General features: G+C 35.8%; 1 protein-coding gene across 2 annotated transcripts in view; it reads right to left on the reverse strand.

The window, feature by feature from the left end:
* The window catches only part of Epb41l5 (erythrocyte membrane protein band 4.1 like 5), a 141,793-nt gene that overhangs the window by 6,582 nt on the left and 111,307 nt on the right, over positions 1-23,904 (reverse strand). The window contains exons 18-24 of one of the 2 annotated variants that reach the window (XM_005397658.2): positions 22,401-22,498; positions 16,516-16,644; positions 13,742-13,806; positions 9,425-9,515; positions 7,609-7,683; positions 2,208-2,249; positions 1,740-1,867 (exon numbers count right to left, since the gene is read on the reverse strand). In XM_005397658.2, coding sequence (XP_005397715.1) covers positions 1,740-1,867; positions 2,208-2,249; positions 7,609-7,683; positions 9,425-9,515; positions 13,742-13,806; positions 16,516-16,644; positions 22,401-22,498 — 628 coding nt within the window. Of the gene's footprint in view, positions 1-1,739; positions 1,871-2,207; positions 2,250-7,608; positions 7,684-9,424; positions 9,516-13,741; positions 13,807-16,515; positions 16,645-22,400; positions 22,499-23,904 lie in introns of both variants that reach the window. The other variant, XM_005397654.2, reaches the window with a different exon arrangement.

Here is a 23,904-nt window from a genome sequence, read left to right on the forward strand (position 1 = left end):
TTTTGTTTTTTTGGTTTTTCTCCGGTACCGAGAACGGAACTCACGACCTTGCGCTTGCCAGGCAGGCGCTTTGCCGCTGAGCTAAATCCCCAGCCCCTTTTTTTAGCTTTAATCTTCAATGCATTATTTGGATTTTATTTTTAATGTGGTTAATGATTTCTAAAGACAGTTCTTTGTGTTCTTTTATAAAGTTTCCTGTTATTATTATATAGTTGCAATAACTTCTAAATTTAGATAGAAGTTTTGTGAAGTTTTCTTCATGTTGTCTTTATTTCATTTCTTTTTCAGTTTACTTTTAGACTTTCCTCATACATTGCATAAAATGTCAGTAGGACATTTTATTTTATGACAGTAGGACAATGTAGACCTTGTCTCTTTGGTTTGTTTCTCTGATGACTAATCCTCTTACTTTCTCACCTGAGACATTTATAGCTAACCAACGTCATTAGGGAAGCTAAAAAAAGAAAGAAGGTTGGAAATTTCACCCTTCCAGTGTGGACTTTGAGTTAATTTCTGTTTTCAGTTCAGAACTTTATTCCAAATGCAAACTCTCAGATCCAGAGGCTTTCTGGCCTGCCTCCTCAGATGAAAGACTTCAGAATTATGCCAGTATAAGCAAGGGTAGAGGGAGGGCAAATGATCTCACTAACTTCAACCAATTCTCATACTCTTAGCCTTACCTGGTACCTCTATCTTTGTAAATATCTCGTTCCTCAAATTTCTGTTTTTGTGTAAATATAATGGCAAAGCACTGCCACTTGTCTTCCGCATGCAATCTCTATTTTTATAGCAGCAATTATGAGGCATATAAATGATTAGAAAAATAACCTATTAAATTTGTACACAGTGTCATTTGAGTAGATGTAAGCTTCTAAAAGGTAGGTCCATGTCTGCCTTGTTTACTGCTGTCTTCAGAGCCACAGTCATGCCAGGTATACCTTCTCTGCCAAGTGAATAATGATATTACTGAAAAGACTATGAAGATAAGGGTATAATTTTAAAATTAAACTATTAATTTCCTTCAAGTCAGTCATCTGCAATAATTTTTTTCTCTCTATTAGGAAAATATCTGCTGGGGGCTGGGGATTTAGCTCAGCGGCAAAAGCGCCTGCCTGGCAAGCGCAAGGTCATGAGTTCGGTTCCCGGTACCGGAGAAAAAAAAAAAAAAGGAAAATATCTGCTGTACTTCAATTGATCTGCATTCACAATACCAATGAGGATATGAGAAATGGCAGCTAATCACAAAACAGGTCTGAAGTTAGAATGAAGGTAATTATATATCTTTTGTACAACAGGTGGTATGTTCTCTTGTCTGCAGCAAGCAGTATGGTGAAATGAGCTCAACAGGTGATAGTAAAAGCTACCTTGGGAATCTCCTACCTCACTTTTTTACTGCATCTCCTCACCTGTTCTGATGGGCAGCACAACTATCACTATTATACCAGATGCAATCAGACTAGTAACGTATGAAAGGAAGAGACACCAGCTGATTTGAAAACAAATATAAAAACTTAAAGATAAGGCTGTTAATATTTTTTAGCAAAGACTTCACAAATAAATCATAATATGTTTGTAGAAAATTAGTAGTAGCAAGGGAAAAAAATCATACTAAATAATAAGCAGAGAAAAGATTTATCCAATTTCAACTAATGAACTGACACTGTTATTTTAAATAGAATTAATTTTATTTTCCCTCTAAAAGTTGCCTAATTACAAAAACTGAGAAGTAATTTCCTCACCTGGTCACAGCATCTACCAAGAACGGTGCCGGGGGAGAGATCAGGGAGAGTCCATCTTTACTACCACATCCCTCCTTCTCTGCTAAAGTCGTTCCGCAGCCAGCAAGTCCATTAGAAAAGGCACTGCTCTGCTGTGGGAGATACACCACATGTCTGAACACCATGGTAACAACACTTACCTGCTCTGTACCTCAGCTCCAAATCAGCTCTACTAATGACTGGGGCAAGAAGGAAGATAATCTTGATATTCATGCTGATCTGTTTTTTAAACTATCCTTCCCCTCCAATTTTTACTTTTGTTTTGTCTGCATCCTTAAGCATTTACAAACAGTAAGATGAAGCCATGAATTTGAAGCCATTATATGCAGTTAACAGAGCTTTGATAATGACACTCATGTTTGTAAAGAAACAGAAGAACTGATGTCCATTTAGGCCTCCCTCTCAGAAAAGTCACAAATATGGACTTACTGGGATAATCCACCGGGGTGTGATCATGGATGCTGAAGACACCTAAAACAAATTTAAGTATTTACTTTTAAGCAAGACTGACTTATTTTCGTAATTATACTCATAATACTTTCTTCTATTATGAAATGTATTACAGGGAGTGCAATTCTTAATGAGCCCCCTTGACCTGACATGGACTTCTGAATCAAATACTCTTTTCTATAACATGAATGCAGTATCTCACCACTTAAGAACTGGTCATAATTTTAAGAATTTCTAATCTACACATGTATGAATCAAGAATGCTACTCTATTTTCATTTTATTTAGTAATACTTACCTGTACTCCACACTTAGTGTTCAGTTTAACATTCCTTTTTCTGAATGTTCAGTTAACTACAAATAATCATAGCCTTCTAAGTAGCATTCTAAGCAATGGATTGTGACTAATCCAAATGAGTAGCACAAAGAAAGTACTGAAAATGTGTTTATAAAGAGGTAATTCTCTAATTATCATGCATGTGTGAAGAAAGCATCAATAAAAACACCCATTTTGCTCCTGATTCACAGTCTTTGTTATATTTGCTTTTCGTGGTTAGTTTTCTAGCTCTTACTTCTCTGTACGGAACTACAATCTAATGAAACTCTCCTACTTTAGAAATTTAAGACTAGTCCTTGCACTGGTGTCCTTATTTGCTCATAAGAAAAATTCAGTGTTAAGTCCAAATTTTAGTAAGTTAGATAACCACCAGAAGAATAAAATACAAAATATGATTCTCCTACAGATACTAAGAAAATGCATTTTAATAGAAGAAAATAAAGCAATACAGAGAGAAAAAATGTAAACAGCAAAAAAAAAAAAAAATGGTTTGGCAGAAATGAATAATAACCATAATTATAATAAATATACTAACTTATATTAGCCATACTATAAACCTATAATAAGTATATAATACAACCATACAGTAACTGTAATTATAGTAAATATAAATATGTTGAACTGAATATGGAGATTCTCAAAATTTTTCAAAAGAGATCCAGCAAAATACCGTTCACAAAAGACCCATTTAAAGTCAATGGATATAGAAAGGTTGAAAATAAAAGCCAGAAAATTATGTACCAAACAATACAAACTTAAGGTTAAGGAGTCAATTTTTGCATCTGTCACAAAGGAAATTAAGAGAGAAAAAAGTGCAAAAAAGAAAAGAAATTAACAAAGGGCTTGCCAGGCATGGTGCCCCACATCTGCAATCCCAACTACAGGGGAAGCTAAAGCAAGAGAACTGCAAGTTCCAGGCCAGCCTGCACAATTCAATGAGATCTCATCTTAAAAACAAAAGAAAGAAAAGAAAGAGAAGAGCAAGCTAAAAGGAACTCAAGAAAGTATAATTATCATGATCATATGTGTATCTCACAATGTATTTTTAAAGTATGTAAAGCAACAACTGAAAGACCTAGCAATATGTAAACAATGGATTAAGTGATAGTAAATTGCTTAAGAGAGATAGTAAAAATAACCCCCAGAAACTGCTAGAATGTTTAGACTAACCTGCAGATTGCCTAATAGAGAATTCAGCAAGTTCACTACACACAAAATCAACTTACACATTCAATAGTAGAAAATTAAACAGCATTCAAAATATCAATAAAACTACAAGATACTTAGAATTTAATCTAACAATATAGAAGACTTACAAGCACACTTAGCAGTAAAGATGAGAAAATGGAGATAATGTATATGAAAAGAAAAATTTCATTTTACAAAAATGCCACTTAACTGAAAAAAGTACAAATTCCATTAAAGTGCCAGAAGGATTTGTGGAGAAATGACAAGCTGATTCTAAAATTTGTAAGTCAGGATACATCAGATAATAAAACATATTACAAAGCCAAAGTCCTAAAAATATTACAGCATTAGAGCAGAAAAAGAAAGGGCGCTATGGAACAGAAAATGGTGGTATCACAAACCAGTTGGGAAAGGATGGATTACTGGGTAGGATTACTTAGTAGATAATATTTGGGAAACCAGTTCTTTATACAGACATATACAAAGTGGGGTCATCCTCAAATCACCATCCCTACTGCTGGCAAAAAAACCCCTAAAAACAAACAAAAACCCCAAAAAAGAACCAAAAACTCAACCCCTAACCGAAACCCAAAAAGCCAAATGTGCTGCGAACTAAAATATGACAGTAAAATAAAATAAAAAGTATATATGGCTAAAACAGAAAATATCATTCTGTGACCTCAGAGATAGGATTAAAGATAAGAAAGAAAATTTAAAAAACCCCAAACCAGAACTGGGTATAGTGTCACACGGCTGTAATCCCAGCACTTAGAAGGCTATGGCAGGAGGATCATTGTGAGGCCAGCCTGGGCTATACATAGTGAGAGCCTGTCTCAAAAAAACGAGAAGAAACAAATAAACAAGCTGTAAACCATAAAGAGATAAATGAAGAATGTATGGCATTCATTCTTCAAAGTTTCTACACAATGATGGGCGCAAATCTGTTTTACTATTCATCTCCCAGAGTTAGACATAGAAACCTATCACAAATGATTGTGATAAAATTCCTCAATGTAAACACAGACTAGGAAAATATTCTTACTGTATAACACTGACATGGAATTAAAACAACACTATATAAATAACTCTTGAAAAGAGTAAGAAGAAGAAAGAAAAATACACAGAAACATGGGCAAAAGATACAAATAGATAATTCAAAGAGAAAACCTAAATCAGTATTAAGAAACTGGAGGAGATATGAAGTTTAAACATACAAATGGAAACAGACACACACATCAAGGTGAAGATACCAGTAAGTCATAAAGTTCAGCTAAAGGAAGAACATGAGTGGAATGAGGACCTATGAGCACTGCTCCTGGAGTTATGCTGGGCAGCAATCAGCAATAATAAGTATAGTTCAGTATTCATTTAAGTTTGTAGCAATCAGCAATAATAAGTATAGTTCAGTATTCATTTAAGCTTGTAGTTTTGCAATCCTATTTATGAATATAAATCCCAAATTCTCCCGTAATCTCTTAAAGGAAATACAGATAAAAATGTTCATCTAAATAGATACATGAAGGTAGCCTGGAAGGACTTATATAAATAAACAGAATGGGTAACTTAGGAGAAAAGAGGAAGAGAAGTGGAGACTGGAGGATAAAGGGAAATGAAACAGAAGCTGTCCATGGACCTGAAAGACTGTGCCTAGATTGAGGGTACATTTAACTTATTTTGGTGTCTCATATTTTTTTAAAGGATACTATCCTACTGATCTTAGGGATATCTTCTTACAAATTTACTTTACATATTTACCCATTCTCAAACTGATGATATTTTTAGAACCTTCCAAAACTTTCTTCCCAGTCTTAGTAATGGATATTCCTGCTCTAACTTTTAGGGTTTGACATGGCTCTTCTCTAAAAAGATGGAATTTTATAATTTGGAAACTCCTTAAGAGTAGGAACCGTAACCTAGATAAAGCAGAAAAATATAATAAAAGAGGCATGGTGGTGCACATATATAATCTTAGCACTCTGGGAGTTTAGGCAGAAGGACTGCAAATTCTAGTCCAGCCTGGGCAACTTAAAGACTTAGACTCTGTTTTAAGAATTAAAAAAGGGCTGGGGCCAAATGTTTTACTTACGTCACACACACACACACACACACACACACACACACACACACACACACAAACGGGCCAGCATAGGTAACTTAGCAAGACCTTGGCTCAAAATTTTAAAAAAGAAAAAAAATGGGGACTAGAATGTAGTTCAGTGATAGTGCTTGTCTAGAATGTGTGAGGTCCTGGATTCACTCCCTAGTATTGCAGGAAAAGAATGTGTATAGTTCTGATAACTGAAAAACCTATAAATCTGACTGAACAGAATCTCTATAAATAGAGCTTAGGATGTATAAAAATCCGTATTTTGCTATTTAAAAGAAGCATTTTAAGTTTGTAGGGAAGGGAAAATATATGGGTGACATAAAACCTTTTTGCTTCAATCGTGCTAGGGACTGAAACCAGAGCTCTGCTCATTCTAGACAAGCACTCAACTGCTGACTTACATCTTCAGCCCTTTTTTAAAAGTTCACTTGATTTTCACCACATCACCACCTGCCCATGATAAAGGGCATGCTTCCAGTCGGTGTTCTGAATAAGCACCCCCACATTGTTCCTTTGGGCTTCAGAACATCTTGTATTAATTTTAGAAGTTATTTCTTTTGTCTCCTTAAGGAATTATTATAGCTTAATATCACCACTATCCTTTTTGTTTTCTGCCTATTCACTTGTGCTAACTTGTGATTATTTCTTATTCTTTGGTAGTCTTTTTGTTTATTGCTTTAAACTGGGGGTTCCTAGGCCACACCTGCATCTTCTGGGAACATGTGTAGAACTGCAATCTTCAGGGCCCCTAAAGACATACCAAATTAGAAACTCCGAGGTGTGGCCCTGTGATCCATGTTTTAGTACGCAGCCCCAAGTGACTCTTAGACCTGGCCAAGTTTGAGAGTTAATAATCCAAAGGACATCCCCCTTCATAGAAAATGTCATCTTACTTCTAGGCCCTTAGAATAGCATCTAGCTCCTGTAGCAATTTTTGTTGTATCTCTTGTAAGGCACTAGTTAGTTATTCATTTATCTCTCACCTCATGTACACTGTAATGTAAGTTCTGGAGAGTTTAAACTGTTTCTTATTTGTACAGTGGCGCCTCGGTTAAGAAACACTTTGTTTTCTTCACCATTACATTTCTCTTATTTTAAAAGCTGTAAGATTTCAAGTCATTTCGTATTTTCTTATGCAATACTCATTCTTAAAACCTTTGACTAGACAACCTTAATTAGCAGCTTTTTAAAAATTAAGTTTGTTGGTACATTTTGTGAACAATTTGGTTCACAAATATAAACATTTGGCAAAATTTTGCTTTTGTACATGAACCTGCACCAGGTGACAAACACAGCTGCAGCCATCTTTCCTGCACTAACACAAATGTGGCCATCTTTTCCAGAATCACAGAATGAAGTAAGTTTGTGAACTGAGGCACCACTGTATTATGGTTATAGCACTTAACAAAGCACCTTCTAGACTAATGATTGGCATGTTAATGTTAACTATGCTCCCATTTGTCTATAAAATTTTTTAAATTTAGTATTCCTTATTGTCTTGATTCACTAAGATGGTTTATCTCCATGTTTTCTCTCATGTTATTTAATATGATGTTAAATTATAGACTTTCAGTGATATGTGACTTCTATACAAGGACATGCAAATTCAAAGCAGTAGAATTTTAGTACAGGAAGATAGAAATTTAGTACAGGAAGACAATCCTAAGTGGTTACTGAAATACAAACTTACTAAATGAAAAAGTTTCAACAGAAATTCCTTTTGATCTTGCTTTCTAAAAGCATATTTACCTGTGGTGTGACTGTGTGATCAATTAGATTCTCAGTTAGAGATAAGAGCAAGGCATCCAATTCATCTGTAGCATCCTATGGAAAATAAAGCACCTAGAATTGTTAAATGATTCCTTTATCACCAGACTGTTTTTTCCTGCTGAGTGTTAATCCTCTAAACAAATAGGGGGATTCAGGAATCATGGTTTGAGGATTTCACTTCTTCATGGAGGGATGTCTAGACTATGATTAGAACTTGAAATGTTCTATAAATTTTCTATACATTTATTTAGTGCCCCATACCGCTATTCCTTTCAGTGAGAGAAAACATGGGTGGTTTTCTGTAGACTAACTGAGAGTGACAAAATGTTCACATAGGAGACAGTGAATCCGAAGGATGCTTCAAATTCTCCCCCAATAAGTGTTAATACTTTTTCCTTTCTTTTCATCTCCTTCTTCTTATTCCACCCCTGGGCTAAGTGTACCATAAGCAGTTTAAAAGTAGAGACCATGTTTCATTCATTTTGTAATCTGTGATGCTCAGCATTATTGTATGGTATGTATTATCTACATAATAAAACTGAACTCAATGTCATTCTCTTTTCTAAAAAATCTCAGGTCATTTAATTGTTTTCAGTGACTAATCAAAGATATCAACGCCTTTTTGGTATTTTTAACTAGCAAAACAAACAAACAAACAAACAAAACCAACTTCCTGGTTGAAGGCATTTTTTTTTCTTTTAAAGTGAAAAGAACAAAAACAAAATAATGACAAAACAACACAAAGACAATAAAGACAATATAGAATTTCAAAATAAGATGATAGGAAATCAATAATGGTTGTTGTATTATTTATTGTTATCTTCAAAGTAGCTGCTCAGAATACCACATATAAGTAGGCAAGATTGATTGACAATGAAACATTACCTGTTCCTTTCAATAAACCAATAGAAATTAGTAGTACAATTATCTTAGCTATCGTGTGTGTGTGTGTGTGTGTGTGTGTGTGTGTATTTCCCTTCCTTCTTTCTTTTTGAAGGCATTTTAGACTGGGTGTTTCTTTTATGCTTCAAAGTTTTAAAGTTTACATACCTAAATATCAACTATACACTCTTTGCATAGTGAGACTAAAGGTGATTTCCAGTTTTTCCTTCTTCATGAAATACTTGGTAAATTTTCAAAACTAATATACATTATGCAGTAAGAGGATGATTTGGTAATGTTAATTTGGAAGGGCAATTTTAAACTTGCAAACTAAAGCATTCTTGGGCAATGAATTTGTATAACTTCTAAGGGGACACAGGAATGACAGAAGTTGGGATGATCTGGTTATATTGCAACACAATCAATGATAGGTCCCTGCTATTTAAAAGTTTATTTTAATCAACAAACATTTATTTAGTGCCTCTTATTTTCCATACACTACTGTTTGAGACAAAGGGATATAACAATTAACACAACATATCAAGTCTGTCACACAGTTTAAATTCTCCAGAGTAAGTCACACTACTAATATCAACATAGTCACCTCTGTTCAAGATACATAGCCTTAACTTTTATCTAACAAGCACTTTAAAAGTATCTATTTGCATGTAACACTGTATATGTCCTAAAGAGGAAAATGAGTGAAGGCATAGTTAGCTCCCAAAACAAAAATGCAAACAGGAACATAAACTAAAGAGGAAACTCTGAGATACACTTGGGAAGGGTACGTCACTAGGACTCTCCCTGGAGAAGTGAGGTTCAATGCATTTCTCACAATACTAATCAGAAATCATCAGACGTCCCTAGACTGAACTCAATGTTGTATTTGGAAAACTTCAGAAAGTATTCTTACCTTTAGAACAGCATCCTTGTCCACAGGTGTGATATGTGTCACAGGAAGAGAATCTTTGGAGACAGGCACATTATTCTCACTTAATACAGCACTAGGGAACAGAAAAGGACAAATTCAGATCATGGAGGACCTGTAGGAAAAGGCAGTATGTTTGAAGAAAGGATTCAGGAAAAAAGAACTAGGACTCAGGAGAGAAGTACCAGAGTTCATCTGTCCTTCCACGTTTAGTTCTCTGGTACCTCCTTTGCATCACTACCTTTGTGCTTCGGGGACATTATGAAGTAAAATAAGATGACTTGACCATGATGATGCAGCAGTCTGAGAGCTGTGAAGGGTGCTATGTAACAGGTGGGTGGTGCATGCAGGGCGCACAGAGCAGACAAAGTGATGCTGTGAGACTGCATCATGCTACTTAGAACAATGTGCAATTTAAAACAAAATTGTTTATAAGAGTGTCCTGGAATTTTCCACTGAATATTTTTAAACATTAAGTGGATGACCACTGAAGCTACAAAAAATAAAACCACAGATAAGGAGGAACCGCTATATAAAGGACTTTACAACTCAACAAAAGGATAAACAACTCAAATAACAAATGAACAAAGACCCCTATAATAAATATTTCTTTAAAGGGATACACAAATGGCCAATAAATACACAGAAAGATGCCCGACATCCTTAGTCATTCTAAAAATGTAACTGAAAACCACAATGAGGTAGTGCTTTGGAAGTGGAAATTTATGAGTTGTGAGGGTGTAGGGAAATCATAACCTTAATGGGCAAAGAGGAATAGAAAATGGGGTAGCCACTGTGGAAAGCAGCCTGACAGTTTCTGAAGAAGTTAAACATAGAATTATTATATGATTCACCAATTCTACTACTACATATGTATATACAAGATAATTGTAAACAAGTGTTCAAACAAGAAATTGTGCATAAATATTCCCTGTCGCACTATTCCTAACAGCCAAAAGTGGAAACAACTCAGATGTCCATGAACAAATGAATGAAAAAACAAAATGTGGTAAATCCAAACAATGGACTATTATGCAGCCATAAAAAGAGTAACACTGTGACACATGGTACAACGTGGATGATCCTTGAAACATTATGCTAAGGGAAAAGAAGTAAGCAAAGGAGCTCATGCTACAGGATACCACTTATATGAAATTTCCAGAAGAGCTAAGTCTATATAGAGAGAAAGTGGGTAAATGGCTCCTCAGGGAAGCAGCAGAGGGGTGGGGTGGGCTTAATGGCAGTGGGGGACACAGCAAGCTAAGAGTACAGGATTTTATCTTGAGGTGAAAATATTCTAAACTTAGATACTGATGGTGGCAGCTGTAACATGTCTCAATATACTAGAAACAACTGAACTGTACACTTTTAACTGTGTGGATTGTATGGTATCTGAATCATAGCTCAAGAAAGCTGTTACTACAATAAATGATCTGAATAAATGTATTTCCAAAAAAGACACACATAAAAAGATGGTCAACATCCTTAGTCCTTAAGTAAGTACAAATCAAAACAACAGTGAGGTTCTATTTTCAGCTCATTAGGATAGGTAAATATTTTAAAAATATGGAATAATAAATGTAGAATAAAAAGGAAATTGAGAAATTGGAACCCTCATACATGGCTGGAGGGAATAGAAAATGTTGCAGCCATTTTGGAAGATAGTTTGGTATTTCTTTAAAAAGTTAAAGTTATCACATGATTGAGAAGGAGTGGTATTGCTCTCAAGAGATATACTAAATTGAAACATGCCCACCAAAAATATCTTATATGCAAAATGTTCACAGCAGCTTTATTCATAGTGGTCAGAAAGGTGTATACACTCCAACTGCCCATCAACTGAGACATGAATAACAAATGTGATACACATATATACTAGAATATTATTCAGCCATAAAGAAGGGTGAAGTACCAATGCATGTCACAATATGGATGAACCTTTTTTTGTTTTTGTTTTTGGTTTTGGTTTTGGTTTTTCTCTGGTACCGGGAACCGAACTCACGACCTTGCGCTTGCCAGGCAGGCGCTTTTGCCGCTGAGCTAAATCCCCAGCCCTGGATGAACCTTTTTAACATTAGTTCAATAAAAGAAACACATAAACAACCACATCTGATATGGCTTCATTCACAGGAATTATCGAGAGCAGATAAATCCAGAGATAGAATGTAAATGGGCAGGTGCCAGGTGCGCTGTGTGAGGGGAGTAACAGCTAATAGGCAAGGTGTTACTTTCAGATATGATGACAACTGGATAGGGGTAATAGCGGACAGCTTTGTGAATACTCTTAAAAACCACTTAATTCTATATTTTTAAAGTGTGAGTTTTGTAGTACATGAATTACATCCAATAAAAAATGTAAAATAAAAGTGATCTAAATTTATATCAAAATGGTAAGATGTGACAAAGCTGGGTATCTGGTACACAGGTGTGCAACCTCCCTCCTTCTCCCTCCCTTCCCCTCCCTCCTTCTTCTTCTCCCTCCATCCTTCCTGCCTCCCTCTCCCTCCTTACCTCTCTCTCCCTGTCCTTGCCTTTCTCTCCCTCCATCCCTCTCTCCCTCTCCCTCCCTCTCTCCCTCTCTCTCCTTCCCTCTCTCCCTCTCCTTTTCTCTCTCTCTCTCTCCATTATTTTCTCTATGCCCAAAATATTTCTTCTTTTAAAAGGAGGTAGAGCACTTGTTTAGCATGTGCAAGAACCTAGGGTCGATCCCAAGCACTGAAAAAAGTAAATAAATAAAAGGAGGTACAGTAACAAAAAGTGTGGTCTAGCATAAAGAAGAACAGGCTAACAGAAAGGAAGAGGTCTAGAAATAGACCCAAGTTTTCAAGAGAACACAGTGTATTTCAAAGGGTGCATTTCAAATCTTCGACAAGGGTGGGGGTGGCGCCAGATTATTGAAAATATGAATAACCATTCAGAAAAAATAAATTTGGAAGTTGGTGTGCAATTACAGTTTTCACAGTTTCAGGAGTTCAGCGAAACTTCTGATAAACAAAGGACAGTCCTGTGCCCATTTTCTCTCCTCTTGGCAAACAAAAATTTTCCATGAGGTTATTCTAAATAAAACTTTAACAGTAACAATAGTACCAAAAATGTACCATCAACACTTATTAGAATTAATTAAAAGGGTAAGTTGTAATGACTTTCCCTCATTTTTTTCTAATCACCAGTTTGCTTGTAGAGTCCTATATGCAAAGCACGTTATATGTGGAACTGAATATAATTAATCAGCAAACTATCCAATGATTAAGTTTTGTTCATATTTTCAAGGATTTGAAATGCACCCTTTGAAATACACTGTGTTCTCTTGAAAACTTGGGTCTATTTCCAGACCTCTTCCTTTCTGTTAACCTGTTTTTCTTTATGCTAGATCACACTTTTTATTACATAATTCCTTTTATTTATTTATTTATTTTTTTCAGTGCTTGGGATTGAACCTAGGGTCTTGCACATGCTAGACAAGTGCTCTATGAGAGAGGGGGGGAGAGAGAGAGAGGGACACAGAGAGAGAGAGGGACAGAGAGAGAGACGGGGGGGGGAGGGAGAGAGGGAGAGAGGGAGAGAGAGATTGTATACCTGGGAAAAGAAACAACTTCCACGCAAAACTTTTTAGCACCAACTAAGAATAGGTCATTGGATACATGGTGATGTACAAAACAAAGAACAAAATACAGATTGGATAATAGGAATCAGGGAGACAGACTGGAAGTGGGAGGGAGAGGCAGAGAAAGAGAAGTAAAAATAATTGAGATGTGTTATGTACCTGTATTAACTATCCACGATGAATGTAATCACTATATCCTGAAAACATGTATTAATAAAGAATTTTTTAAAAGCCCAACAAGATAAATAGATGACATAATTTTTAAAGAGATGAGAGGCAGATGGGAGTGGAGGAGGAAAAACAACTGCTCGGTTAATGTGAGAGCCAATAGTAAGTTTGTAAGAATAAGACCACTGTGATGACAAGATGACACTAAGGTTAGTTACAACACTCAAGAGAATATAAATTCCTTACCAGGTGTGAGATTAAAAATATCATATTTAAAAGATGGTTTTTGCTCTGTAGTTCAAATCTGATAAAGACAAATGGGAATGTAGGAGGACTAATGAAAACTAGGCAGTCAGAATCTCAGTAGTTGACAGAAAAGAGTGATTTCAAGCAGCTTCAAATACATACATGAAATCATGTGATGACAGATTAGGGAAAAGGAACCTTCCTCAAGAAAAAACCCAGAAGGGAAAAATGGTAACAAGACAAGATAAGAAAATCCATTTAATTCATTCTACCCAGAACTGTACCTGTTTGTAGCAGCATCTTGAACACTGGTGCTTCTATGACTTAATAAGCTATCTTCTCTTGTAACCTAAGAAAATGAAATCATAAAATGTCAAATATTTAAGGATACTATAATTACAAAGGCTTATATTTCTTTCCAATAAAAACATGAATATAAATTTGCTTCAATTCAAATAAGAGGTAATCATACCTTAACAGTTCTGTACCTACCATAATTTCATTCTGTGGCCAAATAACCTAAGATTCAACATCACTGTGTTTGGTATACACATTCACTCGTTCTTAGTACACAGCTGTCAATTATTTAAGATACTGAAGAGTGTTACACTGAAAATATATATAGTATTCATACAGAACCAAACCCAGAATTTTCTGAATTTATATTTTATATAAATTCTGAATTTATATTTATATATTTACCAAACAGAGAAACATTTTAAGCCCTATATTTGGTATTTAGTCTGCCCTAAATGCAAATAATACTTTAAAAAGGACATCCAAAAAACTTTTCTGAAGAGCTTGGTTCCCCCCAACTTTACCTTGGTGTTATTTATATATAGTAAAATGCATGCATTTTAGATGTACAGTCCAATGAATTTTCAAAAATAGTACAGGTGCATAACCAACATATGTAACACTTCCACTATTTCTTTTTCTTTCTTTTTTTTTTTTTTCCAGTACCAGGAATCCATCTCATGACCTCACGCTTGCCAGGCAGGCACTGTGCTGCTGAGCTAAATCCCCAGCCCCACTTCCACTTGTTTCTAACTCCAAAATATTTCCTTGAGCTTCCCTTTAATCTCGTCAAAACCCTTGCTCATTGGCAAAGAACAATCTGTATTTTCTACAGCTTCATGTAAATGGAATCACATAATATCTACCTTTTGGGTCTGCCTCTTCAGAGCAAGATAACGTTTTTAAGATTTATGCATGTTGCACATCTCACCGATTCACTGCTTCTTCATTTGCTGAGTGGCACTGCTCTGCATGGACGTACTGCAATACCTGCTTATCTGTTGGTGGACATTTGTGTTGTTTCCGGTTTCCAGCTATTACAACTAAAGCTGCTGGGAATATTAGTGTACTCATATCTGTGCAAACCTAAGTTTCAATTCCTATAGGGTAAATATCTACAAGTATAATTGGCTGAGTTAGATTTACGATTAACATATTGACAAACTTTCTAAAGGGTTTATGCCATTTATGTTCTTACCAGCAATGTGCGTATGTTGTAGGAGCTCTATCATTACAACACAGGGATGATCAGTCTTTAATTTTATCTATTTTAGCGGAAATATCTTTCTCAGCGAAGTGTGATATCAACAGGAGACTTTTTTCATAGATTTCTTTATCAGGCTGGAGAAATTCCAGTCTATCCATACTTTGCTAAGGGTTTTTGTCATTAACAGGTGTTGAATTTTGTGGAATGCCTTTTTTGTAAGACTCTAGATAATTTAATACATTTTTAATATGTGAACTAGACTGGAGTTTGAATGATAAACCAATTTTTTTCCTGAGATAACCCTACATGGCATGATATATGATCCTATTTGTAAATTGTTGAGTGTGACTTGATCATATTTTGTTAAGAACTTCAATGTCTATGTTCAAAAAGGTTTTTTTCTAGTTTCAGTATTGGGATAATGCTAGGCTTATAAAATGAATTAAGAAGTCCTCTGTCTTCTATTTTTTGAAAAAGTTTTTATAGGACTGTTATTCCCTAAATATTCGGTAGATTTCTGTCATGAAAGCATTGGGTCCTGGATTTTTCTTCATGAAAAGACTTTTTGCTACAAAACCAAATCCCTTTAATTTAGGGCAACTGAAGTTATTTCTTGCTTCTTCAAGTCAAAGAAGATCCAAAAGTATAAATGAAATGTAATGATGCCTTAGCCCACTCAAGTTGCTGTAACAAAATGACACAAACTAGATAGCCTACAAATAGCAAACCTTTATTTCACATACTTTTAGAGGCTGTGAAGTCCAAAGGACCAAGGCACTGGCAGATTCAGTGTCGAGGCCTGTTCCTCTTAGACATGGAAGGTATAAGCAAGCTACTTCAGGGCTTTTTCTAAGAGCATTAATCCCATTAAGAAGGGCTCTGCCCTCAAGATCTAATCACTTTGCAAAGGCTCCACCATCAGCATTACTTTGGGGATTAAGGTGCAGTGCACAGATTTCAGGCACACAAAAACACACAGACCACAGTAAATAGCTATTAAGACTACTACTGCTACCACTATGGTGGTCAACACTCTTTAAATGCTTATTATGTCCTAGGCGCTGTATCTTATTTCATCTTCACAGCACACCTTAAGGTAGGTATTACTATTATCCTAAACATAATTAAACTGAAGCTCAGAGAAATGAACTCATTTGCTGTAAGTCACAAAGTGGGTAGGTGGTAGGAGAGAAATGGGACTCTAGAGCCTGTATTTTCATATTTTGTATTTATTTTTATGTATGTGTTATGCTTTATGTTGCGGGGAGAGGTGAACTAAGAAGCATGAGCAATATTCCTAAAGTCACTCCGGTTCTCTTCAAGGTTGGGCTTGTTATGCACTTTTTAAAGCTTGTTATATACTAGGAAGTCTTTGCTCAGATCCTTTACCCCACAACTAATTGAGCTTTCTTAATTGAGCTCAACTTGAATTTAGATTTGAGGAAGGCATTTCATCATTTTGAATGTGTTCCTTGGTACCACACACAATCTCTAATCATTGAATTCTATGTCTTTTTCACTTCACCAGCACTATGTCTATTAAAGGCAGCTTACCTTATGCACAGCCTCTACTTGAGCCTTCAAAATGTTACTCTTGAAATCAGGAGGAATTCTCGTGGCATTCAATCCTGGGCTCTCAATGGTATTATTAAGACATTTCTCAGTCAACTTTACCACTTCTGCCTAAAAAAGTAAAATTTACCTCAATTAGCCTTGACAGGCCACAGTTATGCAGAAATAGGAAACGACTGATGAAAGTTTGTATTCATACAATCAAGAAATCTTATGTCATAAGCAGCTTCTTCTTATTCCAGGCATAGTCAATTCCTACAGTCATCTACCTGTAGACTCTCCAGAATTCAGAGGTTAGCCTCTACAATTAATCCCACTGGAATTAATAAAACAAATACCACACATTCTCTATGTGTGGCTTAAGTCAGGCCTTTGTCCTTGATGGTTCAATTATTTACTCAGTTGCTTAAAGATGGGGAATTGAATCTAAGGATTTCTAAAGGTTCTTACTAAATCAGATTTCATGTTTTTAGCTTTAGAACCATCACCAAGGAGATGACTATGTCTGGGATTTTATGTAATAGGGCCATAAGCAGGTCACTTGGATAAGACTTATGAAAAAAATAGAATAAAAACAAATATCCTGGCAATGAGAATATAATTAAAACAATGAAAATTAACTATCACAAAAAGATATAAATAGGAGAAAGCAGATTAAATATTTTAAAATGCAAGTTATCTGTACTACAACTGATGTTTTGCTTAACTTAAATAGCAATCATTAACAACAGGCTGGCTGTCAGATACAGGATCACATACTGTACCTCTCTTCCAGGTTTGAAGAGATTTAATGAATATTTATTTTAATTTGGTATTCTAAATATGGACTCCCATATCTGCTCCTGGGTGGTACCCTAAAATCTGAATTTTTAATAAGCTTCTCCATGTGATTCTGATATACATAAAAGCCTGAGAATTATTTCTTTAGACTAGACTATATGCCTATGAGCTCCAAGTTCTAAGAATGGTTCCTACCAGCTGAAAAGTCTTTATGTCTTTTTGAAATCAGGGCTCATTGAAACTACATGTAAGACCCTGTCTTAAAAAAAGAAATATGTATTTTACATCATAAAAAGTAACATCTCTATTTATTAGTTAAGTGGACCAGCCCTCCGATTCCTGGGTAAGTACGGCCTTCCTTTGTGTGAGTCAAGTCTGAAGATTGCCTTCATTCCCCAAACTGAAATTGGATTTCTCATCATACTTTCTGTGTGCAAAGTGCAATGGAGAGAAAGAGACTATTTTTTGCTTATTCCCATTTCAGTGTTTGGATAATAAGTAAATCAAAAGGCTAAAGATACATCCTAGACTATAACAAGTTTAAGGCCAGCCTGGACTGCATAGTGAGATCCTATCTAAAAAGAAAAATTAAAAATTACAAAGAACCAATATGAGGTGGCAACCTGCCACTAGGTTAAATTTCTAACAAAAAAGAGAAGGAATCCATAAACCACACCCCACAGGGAAAATCTGTGCCAGCACCTGTCCATGTAGATACATACCAATGCTCACTCCTCTACGTTACTTTCATGCTTCAATGGCAGAGATGGGTGGCCATGACACAGACTCCACAGTTGGCAAAGACTGAAATATTTAATATCTGCTCCTTTATGGAAAGAGTTACTCTCTAATACAGTCTTCATGCCTTACCTTTAATTGTTTAGCCTCAAAAGACTTGATTGTTAAAGGATATATATACAGTAATTGTCCACTGTCCTTGCTAATAAATGCATTGTAGGTCCTGTTATTTTAAGCATTCTTAAACTTAATTGTTCATTGAAGAAAAAATATGACTCATAAATTAAATTGGGTGATAAAGAAAATTCTGAATTGCCTCAGGTAAATTAAGGGGAGAAAAGTGAAAATCTATAGATCTTGGCATAGTATAAGCCCTAAAGGAATTCAAAGACACAGAACAAGAAAGAGCACAAAGAGTAAATGAACTATGGAAACCAGGAGGCACCAAGAGTGAACAATCTCTATGGAAATCCTTAGAGTTACTACATCTTAAAGTTGACAGCATAATCAACAGTCCATCTAACCACCAAAATATGGTGGTTCAGCTTTTATCTTATACTAAGGAACCAGCATTCTGGGGTTGTTGCTTTCTTAGTGATTCAATCTGCCGATGACCAGTGGAAAATGCTTCTTAAGGTGAGATCTGCATACCTCTAACATAGGCACTGACCTTAATTTTTCTCTGAGGCTATTAAAAAACAAGTCACATTAATTCCTCTTTCACATAACAGCTTTTAAGCCAACTAAATGTGGCTGAAGTGCTCTCTCCGAAGATTTCTACGTGGTGATCTTCAAGCTCATGATGTCCAGTTATAAATTAGTTTCAGGACCCTTTACCATATAGAATCTCTCAACCTGCTTCAGGTTTTTTCCTGTATCATTTTAAAATTATGGTATCCAGAAATGAACAAAATACATACTATGGTTAGGACATCCCCACACCTTTTCTTGTGGTACAGAGGGTAAAACCCAGGGGCACTCTATTACTCAGGTACATTCCCAGCCTTTTTTGAGACACATTCTAGCTAAACTGCAAAGGTGGACTTGACTTGTGATCCTCTTGCTTCAGCCTCTTAAATGCTGGAATTACAGGCTTATGCTACCATGCCATGCTGGACTTCCCTTCTTAAATTCTTTCAATTAATATATCATAGCTGTTCTGTGACTGATTAATACTTCATGTATATATTGCTAATTTATTTTCACACATGTTGCTAGTATATTCTAGCCCTCCACCTTAATCTTGTATTTGTAAGGACATACCTATTTTCTTAAATCCAGTCCATCATTCCAGCTTTTCAAAGTCTTCATGGAGGCTGGGCATGGTGGTGCATACCTATAATCCTAGCACTCGGGAAGCTGAGGCAGGAGGATCACTCTGAGTTGGAGGCTAGCCTAGGCTACAAAGTGAGCTCAAGACCAGCCTGAACTGCATAGTGAAACCTTGTCTCAAAAAAACAAAAACAAAACAAAAGCAAAAATTTAAAAAAAACACAGTCTTCATGGATCTGGATTTTGCCTTTAACAACTGTATACACCAGACATTATCATTTGAAAACTCCATTAGCTTAAGAGATATTGGTCAGGAAGTGATCACTGGAATGGCCATTTGCAATACTAACTTCTACTGGGCTCTCAGGTTTAGACCTTCTCGTTCATCTGTGAGCTCCACATAATATTCTGTCTTACAAAAAATAAACAAGAAGCAATGTAGAACTGAATTAACAGTTACAAAAATGTCACAGGTGACTGCCAGTCCCATGCAATACAGGCCTGCGGTGGCCTGAAAGCTCTCTGCAGTGGGTTCTCATGACTTGGTCCACTCTGCCAGCAGTGCTCATCTGAGCACTACAATTGTATCGTGGACTCAGACTGCCTTGGTTGCACCATTTTCAGAGCTAGTCCTTCAGCGACTGTAGTTTGCTTCAGAAAAATGTATTTTAGAGTAGGTTTTTTTTTTTTTCCTGAAAATACTTTGGTAAGACTGACACTAAAATTAATTTCTATTCCTTAAACAAACATCACCTGTTGATACAAAGTTAGAAAATCAGCTTGGATTAAAAATGTGTCACATGCCAGGTGTGCTAGCACACGCCTGTAATCTCAGCACTCAGGAGGCCAAGGCAGGAGGACTGCTGTCAGTTTGAGGCCAGCCTGGGCTACAAAGTGAGTTCAAGACCAGCCTGAATTGCATAGAGAGACTTTGTCTCAAAAAAAGACAAAAAAAGTGTCACATTAATAAAACATAAATCAAGTTTTTGACAACACACTAACTAGTTAGTGTAGTCTGATGTTCCTTATGTATTAGTACAATATTGAATTCTTCTTTCTACTCTTCTCTGGCACAGAGCAAGCCCTCACTAAATATTAGCTATTTTCTTCCTAGCTATGTGCTCTCCCAAGTGCTCCTTGATGGCACACTGTCCTTTATCTAGTTCAGTGATGGAGAACCTTTTAGAGACCAAATGCCCAAACTGCAACCCAAAACCCATTTACTTATTGCAAAGCGCCAACCCTGCCCCATGTGTGCTATCTGATGCTGGGCAATTTGGCTCATGTGTACCATAGGTTCAATCCCATTGACCTGGTCCAATTTTTTACTCTTCTTTTTATCCTGAACTCATACTCCTTCCTCATTTTTTAAGGATTCAAGATTAATGTAATGGCCAGGCATGGTGGTGCACTCCTGTAATCCTAGCATTTGGGAGGCAGTAGGATTACCATGAGTTTGAGGCCAGCCTAGGCTACCTAGTGAGTTCAAGGCAAGCCTGACCTACATAGTGAGACTCTATCTCAAAAAAAAATAAATAAAAAATAAAAACAAACAAACAAGATTAATGTAATAGATCCTCTGTCTCAGAGGCTCAGTAATACTACAGCAAGATAGGCAGGGACTCTAGTCTGCTACTGAAGTTTTGTATACCAATAATCATCTGTTTTCAATTTACTCTTCCATTTTTGACCTTGCATTATAAAGATATAAACAAATTGTAACTATGAAAGCAGACAGACAAATATAATAAATACTGAAGGGTCAAGAAAATGGTAAGTCTGTCTGAAATTCAGTTTCTAAAAGTATTTCTAAGAAAAAATTGGAAAGGATGAAAGGGAGAAAAAAGGAAGAGAAGATATGCATCCAGAAAAATACTTTTAATACCAGCAATAATAATGCAAGAAGGGTAGTCACTTTCTACTCTATACTGGTCTCTAAACAAATTACTTAGTTATCCAGTGATGACACAACACAGCAAATCAATTCTTCTTTCTTCTTTAAAAAGAAAAAACAAGTCATCTGGGCCTTGTTTTTCTGTTTGTCTGTTTATTGTTGAGACAGGGTTTTGCTATGTAGTTCAGTCTGGCCTTGAGCTCACTATGTAGCCCAGGCTGGTCTCAAACTTGCAGGGATCCTCCTGCCTCAGCCTCCCAAGTTCTGGGATTACAGGCATGTACCACCATGCCTACCTGGCCTTATTATGAGTTGTCTACATATAGAAAAAAGGGGGTTTCTCCAGATCATTGCTTAAAAGCACTATTTTATTTAGGGTGGACATCTTTTTTTTTTTTTCATCTTTTTGAGATGGTCTCCCTGTGCAGTTCAGGCTGGCCTTGAGCTCACTTTGTAGCCCAGGCTGGCCTCAAACTCACAGTGACCCTTTTACCTCAGCCTCCTGAGTGCTTGGGATTACAGGCATGTGCCATAGGGTGGACATCATGTAGCTGATATAATTATAGAATTTTTACCTCATTCAACTTATTTTAGTTATCCCTGTAAATTAAATATAGAAATAAAATTTTTAAAAATTATAAAAATAAACCAAAGTTAAATTGATGTGCAAATCTCAATCCATGGTACAAAAAACAAACAAACAAAAAAACCCCACCAAAACGAAAACAAAACAAACAAAAAGCTCTCAAAGAGGACAGAGATAAAGGAATGCAAGATGAAGCTGAAGCATATGAAATTCTATTTTCTTCTTTATTTTCTCTACTAAGCAGCTCTCTTCAAACAAATCCTGCTGTAATTTCAAAAAACTTTTAGCAAGTTATTCAAGCAGATGGGCTAAATCAAAACGAAACATTTAACAGCAGTAACACTTTTGACTGTGTATTTTAAAAAGCAATCATTATATGACCTTACAATTCTTAACAGTATTGTGCAAGTTTCCCCCTTTTCCTACTGAACATTCATAAATTTCATCTTTTTAAATAAGAAAATAGGTTTATAAAAGCTCAGCACAGACAGATACATATTTCCTAGTAAAAGATAAGAAAGTATTGTCTTTAGAAAGAAAAGATTTCTGGGTGCTCTAGTGATGTGTAATAGCGAGAGAGCAGAAAGATCTGAATACCTGGCTGTTGATGTTAACATCAACATTGGATCGCGGGGATGGCAAAGGACTGTTCTCTATCTCCAGCTGCTTGAGCTTCTCTGATGCATCTTTCAACACTGAAAAACAGTTGTGACGGTGGGAGAAAACCTATCAGTTTGCAAGACTGTCACAGGTCTGTGAGGGTACAGATGTAAGATTTGTTTTTCAACAACAATTACATCCATGAAAAGTAATAATCCAGATGAACATAAAATAAATGTATTTTCTTTCTATAACCAGGTTACTATCAACTAATTTAAGATTTATATAATGCAATCCTCAGTAGTGTCCTGTGTCTGCACTTTTCCTGTGTAACTGCATATGAACTCTCAATAGCATATGTGCTTAAGAGACTTGAAGGGCACAGAACACTTGACATAGACTTTTTCTTCTATAACCTCAGCTCAAGCTCTGACCTCAGTATCTTGTTGTCTTCATCTCTGCTCCTGACTACATACTGCCTAAAATTTATTTGGAGTAAAGTGATAAATGGACACATTCATTCATTCAGCATATGATACCCTGGAACCACTGGGTGTAAGGCAGGACAAGGCTTTTGTCTTTAATCTTTTCCATAGCTGTAAAACATGGACTGTTATAAAAAGACCTCTAAGATGATACAATAAAAATAATTTCTCCTTAAGTGAACTCTTTAAATAACCACGGTGAAATAATCTTATACTGCAAGGATTAATTTGGTGTGAGTTTAGATTTTTTACACTAATGGTACATGACAAAAAAAATTTGTTGAATGCCTAATAATTTCCATATTATCAGGCAGAAGGGAAGGGAAGATTATGAAGTCATATCCCCTGGGTCTAAGAGATCATCTTAAAGTGCCATCAGTTAACCCAGTAGATTCTTTCCTAGTTTCAGATTAGAATTAAAGCCTTTGGGAAAGAGTCATTTCCAGGGCTCACCCTAGAATAATTATGTCAGTCTCTGGAAGTAAGATTCTTGTAGAGCTTTTAAAAGCTACAGGTGATTTTTCATATATAACTAAAGCAGAAAGTTCCTAATTCAACACTAGTATCAAAATCTTTGTTACTCATTTATCCAATTCCCATCTCTGGTTTTGCTATGCTTCAAATTATTTGATACTGAATTCTAACATGATGGTGATTCCACAAGTGCCCCAGTTTATGCTGTTAAATATATACATTTAGGCTAAAACTATAGAATCATGTTGACTTAAATAAGTCAAAATATCATAGACCCTCTTGCCACATCTTATAATAATTGTGTCAGACTCAGAGATTTATGAAAACAACTTCATGATTTTCTCTCCACAGATAGAAACTAATAAGATCTCTAACCAAGTAGTTGAAATAAGGCTGTTTCTGCTATTTGTTTGACTGACAAACATACGGAGATATAGCATAAGCTGATTAAAGTTACTATTTGTAACTACTTACCTTTGTGAATCAGGATTTTAACATTATAACAAAAATAAAATATACAGGGGCTGGGGATTTAGCTCAGC

Source organism: Chinchilla lanigera, unplaced genomic scaffold (assembly GCF_000276665.1).
Source record: "Chinchilla lanigera isolate Chin_1 unplaced genomic scaffold, ChiLan1.0 scaffold00058, whole genome shotgun sequence".
NCBI lineage: Eukaryota > Metazoa > Chordata > Mammalia > Rodentia > Chinchillidae > Chinchilla > Chinchilla lanigera.